Here is an 18,454-nt window from a genome sequence, read left to right on the forward strand (position 1 = left end):
GCCATTATTAGTCTCAAAGTGGGTTCCTTGTCATCGAATTTAAACACAATGAACTTTGACAAAGATTTATCATCAACCTATGACTAACCTGTTGCAACAGTATTAGATCAGGCTAGGTAACAATAATATTTTTGTTAACAATATATTTGGTCGAGATCAATTTCTATTAAATGTAATTTCTTTTCAATAGATAATATTTCATTTATCTATAAGTAAAGATTTAAGTCACCAGAGTACTTTGCCATCACCTACTGTACTATCTAAAACTAACTAGGCTTACCTAATGTATTATTGTAAAATAAAACTTCTGTAGGTTTCAAAAAAACATAGTTAAACACAAAAACATTTTCAGGAATGAAAAGAACATCTAATGAAACAAAAAACTCCCATATTTGTGGTTTGTTTCTCAAATCTTCTAAACTTTTCAGTAAATTCCATTGGTCTTCTCTGAAGGAGCTACATATAGTCACTTTCTCAAGAAACCATAAATCACTTTTCATATCATACGTAAATGGTTTATAAGTTTTCTAATCAATGGTATCTGAACTTTAGTCTGTAGAAATTTTCAAAGCTGAACTTATTAGTAGTGGTTCACATCATATACCGTCATAAATGGGTGGGAACAAAAAGCTGTACTAAGAAAATTAGAAGGAAAATCATATGAGAAGAGTTGTCAGTCTGCAGAAATATCACTGAGCCACTGGAAGGCTCATTTGAGAAACAAATCCTTGAGAATTAATTATAGTCAGAAGGGATTATAGTTTCTTAGCAAATATAAACCTATGCCTTGGGATGGGCAAAATAATTTAAAATACTGATAAATGCGTTGTTTACAGGTGAGACTCCTCAGACCTGTACAGAAATGTAAGTTTGAGTTTTTTCTTTGCAAATTACACTATATAAAAGTCACAAATGACAAAATATTAATTCTAAAATACTTTTGAGTAAAAATTGTTGAAAAAGTTAGAATTACTAATTTTACTTCAATTTAGAAATCTGATATGCAGAAGTGCATTGAAAAACCTAAAAGGTACTCTTACTGGTCCAGATATGGTTGAAACACACAGTGGGGTTGACAGTGACACTTTCAGTAGTTCTAACATACTGTTTGATTTTAAATATATTCATGTAGTTTTACTGAGTGAAATTTTAATATAAATGAAACATAACATTTGACTTTCTGTAATATTATCAGCTTGAATGACATACTTTACCTAACAAATTTTAATTTAGCTACAAATATTTATGATAATCAGTCTAAGATGTTTTGTTAAGCTGAAATACTCATTTAATACCAGTTATTTACTGTGACTTATAGAATGTAGTTTTATCATAAAACACGATCCTATAACTTGTGGTTATAACAAACAGGGAGTCTAACATTTCCCCTTTTGAGGCTTTTTTCTAAACTGTACTAGTGCTACTGCCACTGGTTACGGGTAAAAACTTACATGCTTGGCTTGCAAATATGTACCTTTTGTTGAACCAAATGCTACCTCTCATGCATTTATATGTATTTCTTGTACATTTTTTTTCCTGTCTGTACTGTAATAGTCTAAAGTTATCTTAAGTCACAATGGATTATTATAAAATGTTGCATAAGTTAGAATTACATGTGCCCTGCTTAGTTTGAAACCACTTTGATACAGGAGTGAATATGAAGAAAATATATGCTAGTGTTTAGTATATTTGCAGAATGAGTATGTAATATGTAAATGCACACCCGTAATCTAATTCCACTTTATATAATATTCATATAATCATTTAACTTCTACTGAAATAACTTATAGTTGTTAGATTAATGATATCACATATTAGGTAAAAGTACTACAATAAGGTTTGTTGGTCCAATCCTTAATCATGTTGTTGTATTTCTTCTTTCATTCACAGATGACTAGAAGAGTTAAATTTTAGTTACTTTTGGCACTAAAGCTTCTAACTTGTAACCAATTTGTTCTAATAGACTGAACTTTTGCTGTCCAAAGACATGGTAATATATGTTATGCTGCATTTCTTCTAAGTTAACATTTTTCTAAATTGAAAATGTATTTCCAATAATACTTACCTCTGCTGACATTTATAGCTATTACTCGACTGCCAGGGTTTCAATCTTTGCCCATCTAAGCATTAGTCGGACTGTTTCTCGCTTGCTCCAGTTATTTATACCCCACTTAATTGCCCTTGGCAATATTTATCTCGTGACACTCTCCACCTATGTCAATGCGCCTTCTAACCTGGTACTGTATATAAGCACCTAATTCAGATAATTTTCTCACTTTTTAGAGACTGATACCCTCCTAGTGTCTAACACCTGCTTTTAGTGGGGAGGAAGGGCAAGAGTATGTCAGCGGAGATAAGTATTATTGGAAATACATTTTTAAGTTTAGGAAAATGTTAACTTCCAAAACACACCTTCACTGTCACTTATAGCTAAAATTCCACATTGAGAAGGTGGAGGGGCCAGTGAGGGCATCTTTCATACAGAAAGCATCTGTATAGAACAGAGGTGTACCAAGATAAGAGTGGTACCCAAGATGGAAAACTGCACTACATCCAGAACAGGTATGCTCTTCACCCAAAACTTAACACTGGTATCAAGGGTGGAATAGCACGAGTAATTGCTATAGGCCAGCCCCAACCAGAAAACCAAGGTTCCACAACTCGGGGTTTCGATTAAGAGGTCATGGTCCCTATAACCCCCTGTTGGTGGCTAAGGCAATTTGACCGCAACATTATATAAAGATATACATTTGATTTGATCCCAACCTGTTGCCATAGTGATGCATTCCGAACCATCAGAATCATGACGAGAAAGTAAGCAACATTGAAGCAGACAAACTTTCTCCTCCACCTGAAGAAGTCTGAAAAGCAACAGCCCAGGCTCAGAATGATGAAATCATGTATGCCTTACTTAATCAAAGGAACAGAACCCATCTAGTCTGGAATTATGAAACATTCATCCTCACTTCACAACCAAGCAGGCAAGGAGCCGACAGAATTATCTAGAGGATGTGGAACACTGTACTCAACCAAAGAAACAGGATGGGACCACTCCACATTTGGTATTACGAGGAGATAATGGACCTCCTTCCATGAACAATATACTAAGCCGATATAGATCAAAAATCAAATCTGAAACAATATTATGAGTAGGCTCTCATGGAAGCTGGTCCCACTCTTACCGACGTCTGGGAAAAACATCCAGGGATCTGAGTAGGAGGGCCCCCAACTTTGCCCTCTTTTCCAAGAGTGGAGGAAACTCTCGAACATTCTGGAGGAAAAGCCTTTGTCTACCACCCCGGTGACTGGAAACTGGGTGTGGTATGGACTCTCTAGCTCCACTAGTAGAATCTAGGGGTAATGCTCACTAGCAAGTCCTGAGGAACAGTACTCTGGAAACAGTGCAATATGTGAACCAAGTTCCCTAAATTTTTAAAAGCAAACCGACCTAGATTTATTCAATCTAATGATCGGCAGGGACAGGCAAGATTCCCTTTATCTTTTCTCATGATAGTCATGAGTGGCAGTCCAGCATAATATGGTAATACCATTTGGTGAGCTTCTAGATGGTCTTATGGAACAATCATTTATACAGAGCCTGTTTCAACCAGTAGTATGTATAGTTAAATTGGTTGCTGGAGTGAAATTGGATTGATAAAAGCACACCTGTCTGAGCAACATTCACCACAGAGTGGGATCTCGTGAAAAAAAATAGGTAAGGGACAAGAGGAAGACAAAAAAAATACTCCCTCCTCCTTATAATCTAGCAGATGTTGTCAAAATGGTCATGGGGGTAGTTGAAAACTCTCAGAAACTACCAGATTGTGTAAAAAATGTGAGAGAAAAGTATTGGGAGAAGGCCAAATACCAGCCTTTACAATGTCCTCCAACGGGAAATTTAAATGGGCAGCTAAAACACAGAAATGTAATGAATCTGATGAGATGTAACTCTCATAAGTTCCTCATCTGAAAGAAAAGTCCAGAATAAGCAATATGGATAAATCTTGGGAAACTGAAGGATCCCAATGAAAAAAAGAGTCGAGTTCCATCACCTCAAAAGGAGTTAATGTGAGCCACATAACACCGCAGGGCTCTGAAAGGATATACCAATTGATCTGTGTTGGAACAATTGTAGAGGTGAGAAATAGCTGGCAAAAGAATTGGTGAGAAGGATTTATCCCCTTCTCTGGCTGCCAGAGTCTTAAGAAAAAAGGAACTATCAGGGTATAGCAGGACAGAAGTGGAGTGATAAAGAGTCCTGTGCAAATAGAGTGCAAACAACTCCAACCTATGACATCCACATGCCAGCATCAACAAAAAATACCCATTAACTCTCTCAACATGGGCTTATAAGTCTTTCACATACAAAAAACCATATTTTTAATGAAGTATTTTTAATAAACTAAAATAAAGATTTGTCCATGAATATATTGAGTATTTGTTTGGAATAGTCTGTGTGCTAGTAATTTTCATGTTAAGACTAAAAATACTTTTCTTCATTTCAAAAAATCTCAAATTTCCTTTGTGTAATCCCTAAAATCTCCTAAATACATTTGAAACGTTTTTTTCAGTAAAACTTTATATTTTATCTGTTGTTTCTCCTACCCTATCTCTATATGGGATTGGTGAATTTGACTGACCTTGTAACCACCAAAAACAAAACCTAAATAAATCTAAATTACCTTTTTTTTCTTTGGGGAATGATTTCAAATTGTAAAATGAAACTACATTTGTTTATCCTAAGTAACTTTAAGCTCCTAACAGTATACATCTAGTTATAATTAAATTTTATTGTTTTATTGACCTTTGAACCATGTCTAACCATGTAAATCATTCGAGGGAACGTGCAGCTCACTTCACGCTATCAAATTACATTACCCATGAGCTAATTATGAGCTGCTGCGTGCTTGCTTCATGTAACATTATATTATTATTTATTTTTACCTAATTTAATCTTAACTAACCTAAAAAGATCCCTACTTTTACATTTTATTTATTTTTATAATGATAAATAAAGAATAAACATGAAAAACACAAAATAACGTACTTACCCAATCTTCTTTTTTTCTTGCTGTCAATTGTTAATGACACTTAACCCTACCTTTATTAGACTGATGGTAGTAATACACTAAATAATTTTCATTTAATCAAATAATGCACCAAAGAACATAGACTAATAACATGCAAAAAGTAAACAATTTCCCCTAACTCTCAAAATTTTTCTGGCTTTCTAACTATGCAACAAGAACTGTTACAAGTTCATCCAAGCTACTTATATATAATTAAACATAAGAGAGAACTATGAAAAAATCCTGAAAGAAAAGATGTGACAGGTGGGTGTGGCAGGAGGGGTCTGATTTTCTATTTGATAGCTCTGTAATCAAACAAAATTGAAGGCCATAAAATTATGATTTGTCTGAGCAATGATGATTTTATAGGGAGTAATTTACCTTTAATTTCATACTTTTTGAAGGGGTGGTGGATAAAATAGAGAAGAGAATATATCTAGAGAAAATGTGTCACATGTGTCACACAAGGGCAAATTCAGGATTTTTTTAAATATTGCCTCATAGAATAGAATTAAGAATTAGAATGAACTTATATTCTATTAAAATATGGATTATTAGCTAAGATTTTATGCTATACTAATTGGTATAACTTATAAACAAAAAGTAGTTACATAAAATTTTGAATGTAAGCCACTAAAACTTTGTGTCATGGACAGCAAAGGATACCTGTGGCAATAGGGTTAAAGAAAAGGTGATACATGGTACATAAGGCTAAAGGCTCGAATGGATGTTGAGACAAAGCATGTAATACCACCCTAATATCCCAGCTGGGTAATTGAAAAGGCTGTTTGGGAAGAAGGACTCTAAATGATTGGAGAAGGTTGGTTAGCACTGGGGATTCAAAAACTTTTCGATGTATAGAATAACAAAAAGTAGTCGATAAATTTGCTTTATATAAAGCTTGACCCGAGTCAAAAAATAAGATATGGTGGGAACGTTTGGGTGAAGTGGGTCCAACTTCCTCATGAGACACCACTGGCTATAAGTGTGCCATTTCTGTTGATAAATGGCTGTTATGGGTCTACAGATAGATTGAGACAAATACAAGTCAACTTTATAAGTTAAACCCCAATGCCATGCGAAGGACTGCATAACTTCCGACCATGATGTTTGAGCTTGGGAATTTGGATGTAGAATGTTGGACTGATGTTGCCTCAACAGAGATAGCCAAAGAGGAAGACCGTCTTGAAGATATTGTAGAAGAGGAAACCACGGTTGGGCCAGCCAATCTGGGGCTACCAACAGCTCTCAAGTAGAAGATCGAATCATAGCCAGAACTCTGGGTAACAGATGAATTGGGGGAAAGGCACAGAGGTGTAATCCCATCCAATATTGACTGAATGCATCTATTGCCACTGTCCAAGAATCAGGTACTGGGGACCAAAAATGGCTGTAGTTGAGAGTTTCAATGAGTGGCGAATGCATCGATCATCGGAGTCTTGAACTGAGACCAAATCCACTGAAAAACCTTCATGATGGAGCATCCATTCAATTGATAAAAATTTGATTGGGCCAAGACAGGTGATCTGCTAATAATTTATCAACCTTGGAACATGGCAAGTGAACAGGCTGATATAATGGGAGTAAGCTCAGTAGAGAATATCCAAAGTTCGAAAACAAAGGTCCTGAAAATGCATTCCCCATGACAGGAAATGTAAGAAACCACTGTGGAATTGATTGAATTAATCATAATGATTTTCCCCTGCAATAGATCTAGACCTTGAATCATTACCTGATGGACAACAAGAAGTTCTAAAATATTGCTGTGGAAGATTTGTCTTCCATCCATAGACCCTGGATTTCCTAACCTTCAATATACACACCCCACCCCTGAAGTGAGGCATCTGTGAAGAGATGAAACTCAGGACAAGGGGGGAGGTATAAGAACACCTATGGTAGTGTTGATCTGATCCAACCACCACTCAAGAACTAAGATGTTATTCCTAATTAAGGAGACTGGATGATCCAGTGCATCGGAATTCATGATCCACTGGTCATGCAGTGATCACTGAAGGGACCACATGTGTGCTCGTGTGCAGGAATCAGAGATTTGAGGAATGCTTACATACCCAAAAGAGATAGAACAATTCCATAGCCTGGAGCTGGACGGGAGTTGGCTGAGCCTGGCATAAAACATATTGGATTTCGTGGCTCTGATAAGAAAGCCAGCCTTGGTAGCTTCTAAAAGGAGAATCTGAGTATGTTGTTCTGCCAACTAATGAGATGGTTCCAAAAGTAACCAGCCCAGATAATGGAGTATGCATAGCCCCAAAGTATGAAGTTAACAAGAAAAACTTGTATGACTCTGCCAAAGACATATGGTGTAAATGATAAGCCAAATAGTAGAGCTCTGAACTGAAAAACCTGATCCCTGTACACAAAACAAAGATAGTGGTGGATAACTTTGCTATGAGAATGTGGAGATATGCATCAGCAACATTGAACTTGATCATCCACAGACATGCTGAAGAATACAAAGGTAGGTTGAGAAAGGACTCCATTGTGAAACCAGGAGGATCTAAAAATTGGTTAAGATGAGAAAAATCGGCGATTGGCTGCCAATCTCCAATTTTATTGGGCATAACAAATAAACGGGAATAAAATCCCAGAAGAATGGGATTGACTCTCTCTACCACCCCCTTGACCAATAACTTTCTGATAGCCTTGGAATAAAGATCCACACTCAGTGGATCTGATGAAGATGGATATACAACAGGTTGGGAGGATAATTGAAGTGAAGTTAACAGAATGACCAACTTTGACACCAGAACCTGAAGTACCCATGGATCTGTGATAAAGGAATGCCAGGTGGCCTTCAATTGTCATAACCTCATTTCCACAGCCAAAGAAAGTCTAGAGGCCAACAACAAGGAAAAAAGCAAACAGGTGACATAAATTCATGATTCCAATGCCTCTGCGATGCCTGTGAAAATCAAGGGACGAAGAAAAGGAGCTTCATGTAACTCACAGAGAGCTACAGCAGGTAGATGAACTCCCTCTAGCAAGGCATCTCTACCCAATAAATCCCAACAACATACAAGCCAAGAAACCAAAGAAAGAGGAGATGCTGCCAATCTTACCAAGACAGAAGTCAGCGCAAGACCCAAGACATCCTCAAATTGATGTGGGGACCACTGATAGACTTCCGACAAAAGTTTTTTGGAGGGAAGAAAAATATATTAGAACAGGAGTGAGGGTCAAACAAATCCAAGAAATTGTAATCTATTCAAAGTGATCACATGGTCCAGTCTGGAACCCCTCATATCCCAAACAGGATCTAGTCTGTGGGATCAAAATATATGTCCACCTGGCAGTTGTAAGCCAAAGCATGCTGTTCAGACAAACAAGGGGGACAAGTTATATCTATCCTGTCACATAATAGAGCAGTAAATCTCCCAGCATGAACAGCAATATCAGGTGAAGGAGGAAAAACTAAGTAGTCACCCTCAGACCTTTCAACCATCAAGAAAGGAGTAGATTCAAAGGCAACTGGAGAAAGCCCCCAAACCTCATAACCCTGATTCATTAACTGAAGAAATGGAGCATGAGGTGGCTGATCCAAACTGGCCTCACGAGAAGCCGACCTAGTAAACAAAACCTCTTGAAAAAGAGAGTCCAATTTCTCATCAGACAGTCCTGGATCATCAACAAAGCAGCCTCAGAACCCCCCCCCCCCAGACCAAATATATGACTCCATTTCACAACTAATAAGATCACAGACAGCCTCAACCAAGAGTGACGCCCCTTACCTTTGAGAAATGCTAAATAACAAAGGTGGAATAGAAGAGGGCTGATTAGCCCCAGTGCTGGAAACAGTAACCTGGGAATTCATGCCTGAAAATGGTGTGTTGCAATTTTTATTATTTTTTTAAATAATAATTATTAAATATAATCTAAACATAAAGCCACTAAGCAACTAAAAATCACAATCAAGTACGTTAATTATCACAGCACTTGTGTAGAGAAATCTGTTTAAACACTTTGTCGAGAAAAAAGGTGATAAAATTATCTGAATGAGTTAGACATTAAGAATTACTCTGGTTAATACCGTTTTTCAAACCTAAATGACACAAACCTATTAAAGATGTAACAAGTTGGGCAATTTAATTCCTCCCCTCTCTTTCTTCACTGGGATCCTTTAACATGTATGCAGGACGATACCTAGAACAATTGTCTTCCTGGACTAGCAGCCGAGGGTTTGGACGAGTATTAGTTTGATTTCCAAGAGATGTATACCTGACCACAGATTGAATAAAAATACAGTAAGAATGATAACTTACACAAAAGCTAAACTGTTTTTAATAAATCATAACTCAGAAAGCCCATTATTGCTAAAAGGTACCATAAAAGTGATCCTAAATATGTATAAAACTTTGACAACTGGTTATTTCAGCTTTGTATTACATAACCAACGCAAATGTAAAATTAATGAATTATCAAAATACACTTCAAAACACTGAATAACTGAAATTGTTATTATTTAATGTTTTATATACATATTAATCTAAACATATTTTATAAAAAGGTTTGGAATTGAATTTTAAGGTGTCTAGCATCCAATAAAATATAACAAGCATGTTTGCACTGAAAAGTGGGTACAGTGAAGACCTAACAACGGTGTAGGTTAAGAGAGTATTAATTCTCTCAGACACATGTGCATCAATTTGATGCACCTATCATACAGTTTATATTAAAATGCAACAAAAATAAAAAAATTACTGGATGGAATAGTTTGAAAGTTTATAACTTTTTACAGATTATGTAGCTTCTGCAAATATCTTACTTTTATATATGATATTTATATGAACTTGCAGTTTGAAAGTTTTCAAAATTTTGATTTTTGAAAGATTTCATTGTGATTTGTTTTAGCAAACTGAAAATGCTTACCTTCATTTAGATCAAATTATGGATTTTTGTGTCTACCTACATTCTTTTAAAACTTTCTTACATAGTTTTTCTTCATAAACTGCAAATTTTCTCTTTGTTTTGATTTGAAAAACACCACACACTGTTTCAGTGTGTTTACAAACACTGGTATACAATAAAAATAGGTATTTCACCAAAATTATAAGCAAGCCAGCTTTTTCTTTTTTATTTCTAATCAGAAGGTTTCATTTAATATGTGAAAACTTTTAAACCAATGTTATATGTATATAAAATATAAACATATATATATTTTTTTTACATTCAAGTAGTTACTTAGGCTAATAAAGTCTGATGTAAATAGTAGAAGAAACTTGGTCATGTACAAAATAACTGCACTAAGACTACTTCATTCTGTTACATGTAAAACATTTCCTATTATACTGCAACATCATAATTCACGTAAAATATAAAATGACAAAACAAGCTTCTTGCAAGCTTTAAAAAAAAAGAATCAGAGCTGTAATTATGGCAAAAGGTGTTCACAAACACCTTTTCTTCTAGCAACATATCACAAAGCTAAGTTTTGTTACTTTTTCCAATCTTTATGCACATCTCTACTGAACTCAAAGCCATCTTGGCTTACAACAACATTAAAGGACAACAAGCGACTGTTAGGTCCATCTAGACTGTTCTATTCACTAAATTACACTAAACATTAAATAAAAAAAACATAACCAGATTTCGTCATTCAAATATTTATCAAGTTTTCCCTTAAACTCCCTTAAATTAACTGCATTTATCATACCTGAAAGCAAACCATTTCAAAGGCCAAACACCCTGTTAGTAAAATAAAACTGTCTAAGGTGAAGATGACTACTACCTTGCCAAAATTTATGTGTCCCCTAGTCTTACCATTCTCACCATTAAATATGAAAAAAGATGGGCCATTAACAATATCAATTCCCTTAACAATCTTAAAAACCTCAAACAGATTCCCTCTAACTCTTTTCAAGAGAAAACAAATTAAAGATCTTCACCTTTTACATCCAAGGTATCAATCATCCTATTAGCCCTCCTCTGAATCCTTTCCAACAGTTCAATGTCCTTTCTAAGGTAAAGAGCCCAAAACTGAACACTGTACTCCAAATGTGGCATTAACCAATGACATTGCAACCTCTTTCAACTCATATTCAATATTTCTGAAGAGACAACCTAAAATCCTATTTATCCTGCTGCTAGCAACAGCACATTGCTTAGATGGCTTAAGAGAATCATGAAACAAAACACCAAAACCGTTCTTTTAAATACTGTTGAAAATGGAAAAAAAGCTTACATTACTAGTCTGTGACTTCATGAAACAGATATATAGGCAGTTGTATCTCACCAAAACAACTTAGTTCATAAAAAAGTAATTAGCTAAAAATCTATAAATTAGGTTAAATCAGTACTATCATGTTCAAAACTATCATAACTTTCATCCTAGGGGCTATCAGTGGCATATTATCTCACAAAAAATTCAGGTAACTTACAAACACTAATTATTTCATCTAAAGCTCCCTGAAATCAACCCAAAATCTAAATTAGTAATTTTTATTTATTTATTTTGATATATAAAATTAAATAAATAAACCTTTCTTATTGAAAAAATTTCAACTCTGAATTTTTGTACTAAACAATTTCAAGGCTATTTTCTGTATATAATTTTTTTAATTCAATGGTTCAGTTTTGTTTTCAAGGTAGAATGCACCCACACGTGGGTGATAAAGTCCTAAAAAGAAACCTTATCATACAGAAAGTGAAGTTTGTCTCTGACAGTAACATTAATGATTTAACTCTTTGTTGTTAGAAGATTAATACAGAATGGTGTTCATGTTCATCAACAATGATACAAGGATAAGTGCTTAGTCTAATACTATCCTTTCCTCAAACACTGACAATGCTCTGTGTGACTGTACTATTATGGACTATAGCTCTACAACACTTCCTCTGAAAGATGCTTTACACAAAGCATGAAGAAATGTTGTCCCCTTTTGTATATGCTTTCCAATCTGTCAAACTTGCACAGACAACATCTTCCAAGAGCGATTTGAACAACTCAAAGACCTAAAATTTCATGGGAAGTGTCTATGTAAAGCACAGAAATAATTTCTTGTCTTGTACAGGAACTTGGATGTGTGGCTGTACATAGGTAGTATTTCCTCAGAGTATAGTGGTGACAGCATGCCAGAATGTCAGTAAGCAGGGTTCACTTTAAGATTTTTCTCACTGCTCTGAGTGTTTAATTTATTGTTATATTTATAATCTGCAACCATTATAAACCCTTGAAAACGTTTTGTGATATGTTTTACGCAGTTTTTGAAATGTCCTATCACCAGCAAGACAATAACAAATTTCCTTGTAACTTAAATTATACTCTGTCTAATGTGGGAGCATTAAAGTTGGGTGATTAACCTGATATAATCTGATTACCTGGGAGCATCAATTAGTCACAAAAATTGAAACTATGATTAATGTCATGACTCAAAAATATTCAACTAATCAGAAATAAGGTTTCCACTTATTTCAACTATCCATGCAATCAAAATATTGCCATTGAATTTGTTTGTTGTTAAGCATAAAGCTACAGAATTGGTCATACGTCCTCTATTTTAACAGGTACTGAAACCAAATTTTTAGAGTGATATTGTGTGTTTTTAGCCATCTGATTGGATAATGATGGAATAATGTTTTTAATTTGAACTTTTTATTAGCCATATTGTGAGAACAACTGATTAGTTGGATGTAATCTATTAATGATCTAGATGATTAACTGATTATCAAATATCACTAATTGCCAAGCTGAAGAAACATACTTCTGTTTATAACACGCCAGATACCATTCATACAATTTGTTTTCCATTCAGCTGTGTGCTTTGGAAGAAGCTTGTGAGAATGGCTGGTGTTTGTAGGTTTAAACTTGTATGAATTATCTTGTTCTCTGCTAGAGAAATTTCGCATTTTAGCAGAAGTAGCTTGCTGTGTTTTTGGGTTACTTTTTAACTTCACTACCTCTGTAATCGTGCCATACTACCTTTTATTTTGAGTAGACACAGAGACAAACCAAATATATATGTAAATTGTTACCATAGATTGTAAAATATTACAACATTTTTATTTTTATGTAAAGATGTCTGTATCAAAATCTAAGGAGTAAATATGAATAAAAGATAAGCTATGGTGAGCTAAAGAATTATTTCAACAGCTATTTCAGTCTTCAATATCATATTCAACCATCTGTCTAAAGACTGTCAAATTGATCGAGTAACTGTGAAGCAATACAAACATTTGTTAGAATTCTGGATCTACTAAATGAGTCTTCACAAAACTGGGCAAGCTTTTAGTAAATATTACATTCTTAAAGCATTTCTATTAAGGTTTGTCTGTGAATTTCTGAAGCCTTCTCTGAGTCAATCTGATTGAATGGTGATTTTCATGCTAAGGATAAACTTTTTTAATCTTATAGTTTTTATATTTGATTTGCATAACTATTAGAACTTCCTAAGTTAATATCAACATTTGTTTTCAGCAAAAGTTCATTTTTTATGTTAGAAAATTCTGAAAAGGAGAAATCGAAGCTCAAACATGTCATGTGATCCAGAAAAATGAAGACTACAAAGTTTTTAATGTTTCTTTTTGAAATTAAGATATTAATACTTAGATACTATACAAATTTGAATTGTAAACTACATTTTTATGTCAAGTTTATTGTCTTACATTGATAATAAAGTTGTTAAATGAAATCTTGAATGCAATACTATAAAAAGTTATGACATACACAAAAGACTCATGTCCAGGTGTGAAAGGTTGAAACAATCAAGAAAAAATATAATACTATACAGTTGCACACTCAACCAGATGCAAGAGGATGTGCATGTACAGTCTCTATTCATCAACAGCCACAGAACACAAGTTTCTTTTCCAACTTCAATAACATAACAAAAATGTATTTGCAGTCACATAGCTCACAAGTGTTTGTCAGGAAGTCTCTGGCAAATTATTATTTAGAAAATGACATGTTTAGAAAGCTCCAACTCTTAATTATTAGAACCAAGTGTAAGGAAGAAAGCAAATTTCTATATGTGTACACATCCATGGTTAACTGTTTTGTGAAATTATTTAATGATGGTTGAAAAGATTAAGTGGCTACTGATATTTTTGGAAGAACTTCACACACCAACCACAGTAATATTATAATGACATACCCACAGATGAGATGTTTCTACTGGTTAAATATTTCTGCATTTAATTCTCTATGCTATTCAATACTCTAACTTACCCACAGTCATACAACGAACAATAAGGTATATGCAAGGTACGAAGAAATCCCCAGACATCATGATATCCCCAATCCAACAGAGGACTAATTCTCATAAGTGGGGGCCAACCATGATCAGTTTCTTGAAAAGTTTTAAGACGGGAGGAATAAGGGTCAGTTGCCCTAGTCCCCATCAAAACAGCCTTGATTTCAGAATGTTCCTTGTGAAGTTTCCACAGTGATTCTTTGATGTTACCAGAGAACTTTATCACGTTAAGATTATACCTGAGAAATACATAAATGTCTTATATAATAGTCACAGAGATGATCTAGGAAAGTTCACAAAAACAAAATATCAAATGGTATCTTGTTTATATTCTTGGTATACTAAATTGGAAAATGATAATTTTAAAATCAAATAAAAATATTGTACTCTGAATTTTTGTAATGTTTATGAGAAAATTTTAAAATCATACAATTAAATTTTACTATAATAATGAAATTGAGTGAATCTAAAATCTAACAGCTTTAATAACATATCAGATAACAGATTCTATACTTTTTAATACAAATTAGCTACTGTATAGGATTAAATTTTTCTTAAACTGCTCCACATATTTTTTTAGATATATACAACATATTTTGCAAAATACAGTATTCTAAAAATCACACACGCATTGGTCAGCACTACATATCAATCTAAAATATGTACATGTAAGTGACAAATGTTAGTTTCATGGATTAGATTGGAGTAACTTAGAAGTGGATTCACCAAATGAAAACCTTGCCTTATTAATCTTTTTTTTCTGAGGATGCTACATGTTATCCGTATGATGGAAATGGTATGGATTTGGTGTACCTAATTTTCAAAAGGCATTTGATAAAGTGGCACATCGAATATTACTTACAAAAATCACATTGGTGAGGCTTTGGGATAGACTAATTGTTTGTATAGAATGGTGGCTTTGTGAGAGACTTAAAGTAAAAAAATTATGGAGACAGTATTTGAGCCTTTGCTTTTCCTTATTTCCAATAATAACACTGATATTGTAATAATAAGAAAACTAGAAAGTTTATTAATGACATTAAACTGTTGGGTATTTGTAAAATTGTACTGAGAATGTTAGGGTAATATAGAATGACCTTGGTCAGCTGGTAAGTTTGACAAATAGTTTGCAAATTACCTTTCATTATAGTAAGTGCAAGGTAATACATTTAGGTTATTATAAATTGGATCTTGCATTTAACAAAGATGGGAGCTCAATGGCATGGCTGAAGGAAAGGGTCTGTGTATAGTCTGGAGAAGTCACTCAAGCCATCAAGGAAATGCTCTGTTGCTAGTAGCAAAGCTATTGGGATTTTATGATATACTTAAATACATGTACATTGATTCTAAGACAGGGTAATTTATTTTTGTGTATTAATTTTTAGTTTGACATCACTTAGAATAGTATTAGTTTCCTTATCAAAGAAAAAATCTCACATATTGGAAAGGACTCAAAGGAGTTCTATTAGAATGATTCTGGGGATAGAGGGGGTAATGTTATGAGGACACATTAAGATCTCTAACTCATTTTCACTTGAGAAAGGGTAACATATGGCCTCAATAAGGATTATAAGATTATTTGGGGGATTGATAGGGTAAAGACCACTGGTTTCTTTATTCTGAATTCTTAAGACAATATGACAAGAGGATATAAACTTAAGGATTTGGAAAAAATGGACAAGGCTCCAATTAAGATAATTTATATTTTTCTAATAGGGTGAGATGCTTGTGAAATAAGTTAACATGAGAAATATAAAAGGTCCAGTACTTTACAAGAATGTTAAGAAGGAAACTGATTATTGTTGACCATATGTAATGCATTCACACATGTAAAATTTACAGGCTCACTTGTAAGTTAAAAAACTTAACATTGTTTACATTGAGTGTTTGTCAGCCTTGTTTGTTTTTTCTCTTCTGTCTTTGTACTTATGCTCACCTTCAATACAACTAAATCTTGAACCTGCTATTATCTGAGGATGTTTACTTATGTGCCATTTTCATCCAAATCAGGAATACCACAGCATTTAATGTATGAAGCAAAAGGTGTTCACTATTTCATTATCATATTACATGTCAGAAATGTTACTACTATTAATTCTGGTGTCATGTATTGCAAGGCTAATGTTTTTCATTTTCAAAAACTATACACATACTTTCACATTTTGAAGTAAAGTTTTTACATCAACCAAGATTAGTAAACTTTTGAAAAATCACCTAAAGATAAAAAAAGTTTACATTTTCCTATACCGAAAATGTATTTCTGATAATACTTACCTCTTCTCACACTTTACCTTTATCCTGACAAAAGGTTCTCTTCTTTGCCCATCTAAGCAATGGTATGAATTCTACCTCACATGCTCCAGTCTTTATACTCCACTATATCACCTCCAGTGATTTTAGTTTTGTGACTCTCTCCACTTACATCAATGTGCCCTCTATACCAGATCTGTATAAAAGCTTCCTGTTATTCTTTTTCATTCACTTTTTTGAGACTGACAAGGTTATCAGACCAAAACACCGGCTATTATGGGGAGGAAGGGTGGGATAATGTGAGAGGAGGTAAATGTTATTGGAAATATATTTTCGGTATAGAAAAGTGTAAACTTCTGAAACACACTTAGCTCCTGACAGAGGATAAATTGACAGAAACTGAAGGATCTTAATGGATAAAGAACCTGTGATGTAATTCCCAAAATGCTTCAGTGCATCCACATAACATCGGAGAGCCCAAACAGGGCACCTTAAAAGACGATCCAGATCCGAAAGGTCACATAAGTAGGAAATGGAGGGAAGATGAATAGGAAAGAAAGCCTTATTTCCTTTCCTAGCTGTTGCAATTTTAGGTAGAAAGACCTTGTCTGGATACAACAAAACATAGTTGGAGTGGTACAGTGTCCTATGACATTGGAGTGCAAATACAACTGAATTTCAACCCTGCTAGCCAATAACAGAAGAAAACATGTTTTAAATGAAAGATGATATAGTGAATATGACCCCAAAGGTTCAAAAGGTGGATGTGATAATGCATGAAGAACCACTGTTATATCCTAGTTAGGAACCTGGAAAGGCTAATGAGGATGGGTAACCAACCTGAAATGATTTGAAAAGTAATGACAAAACCGGGGACTCGAAAATATTTCTTCGCGTAGAAAAAGGAGAAGGAGCTGATAAGACAGTCTTATACAGGGCAACAGACAAAGGTCAAAAGCGCCAAACCTTTGTCAAAGAACCAGGTCAAAAACTAAGAGACATGTTGCACAGTGAGACGTTAAGGGTTACACCCATGTCTGAGTGAACACTGGTGATAAGTAAACCATTTCCTTTATAAACTTCCAAAGAAGAATGCAAATGGAATGTGTAAATAAGGATGCCACATGAGATGTCAATCCCTGATGTCGTGCAATGGACCACATAAAAACCAGACATGAAGTCGAATAACGTCAAATGCTGGATGAAAAAGACCAACCCGAGATCATCAGGACGGATGGGGAAGAGGTTGTCACTCCTGAAGATACTGGAGGAATGGAAACCAGGGCTTATCTGTTCAATATGGTACCACCAAAAAAAAACTCAACAGGATATGGAGCGAATCAGTGCCAGGACTGTGAGAGCAGACGAATCAGAGAGAACACATAAAGATGAAGACCAGTCCAATCCTGGCTGGGAGCTTCTACTTCCTATGCCAAAGGGTGAGGTACTGGAGACAAGAAGGACAGGAGTTGAGCACTCCAATGTGTAGTGAAAGCCTCGATATGTGGTGCCCCAAGACAACAGCAGATCCAAAGAAAAACTTGAGGAAGAAGCATCCATTTCGTAAGAAGATTTCTGTTGGGATGAGATAACTGGTCAGCCACTAGATTCGTTACCCCTGGAACATGACAAGCAAGGAAAACAATCTGGTGTTTGTGTGCTCAAAGGAAAAGATCCAATATTTGAAAACAGAGAGATCTGGAGTGAGTGTTCCCTTGCTTTGAAAAGGATGAGACTACTGTGGAATTTTCCAAACAAATCATTACCACCTTCTCTCAAAACCATTCAAGACCTGGGTTATAGTTCATTGAGCTGCTAAAAGTTCTAAAATATTGATGAAGAGAGAAGCTTCCTCTATAATCCAAAGTTCCTTGAATTCCATATTGTCAATACAAGCACCCCAGCCCTGAAGAGAAACATCAGTGAACA

At 34.7% G+C, this 18,454-nt stretch overlaps 1 protein-coding gene across 7 annotated transcripts in view; it reads right to left on the reverse strand.

Moving 5' to 3' along the window:
• Positions 1–18,454, reverse strand: part of LOC106469849 (FAD synthase-like) — a 34,020-nt gene that overhangs the window by 4,303 nt on the left and 11,263 nt on the right. For 6 of the 7 annotated variants that reach the window (XM_013930363.2, XM_022398408.1, XM_013930362.2 and 3 more), the window contains 2 exons: positions 14,251–14,514; positions 9,145–9,305 (listed from right to left, as the gene is read on the reverse strand). In XM_013930363.2, coding sequence (XP_013785817.1) covers positions 9,173–9,305; positions 14,251–14,514 — 397 coding nt within the window. In that variant the 3' untranslated portion in view covers positions 9,145–9,172. Of the gene's footprint in view, positions 1–9,144; positions 9,306–14,250; positions 14,515–18,454 lie in introns of those variants that run through there. The other variant, XM_022398406.1, reaches the window with a different exon arrangement.

Source organism: Limulus polyphemus, unplaced genomic scaffold (genome assembly GCF_000517525.1).
Source record: "Limulus polyphemus unplaced genomic scaffold, Limulus_polyphemus-2.1.2 Scaffold3683, whole genome shotgun sequence".
NCBI classification, from domain to species: Eukaryota; Metazoa; Arthropoda; class Merostomata; order Xiphosura; family Limulidae; genus Limulus; species Limulus polyphemus.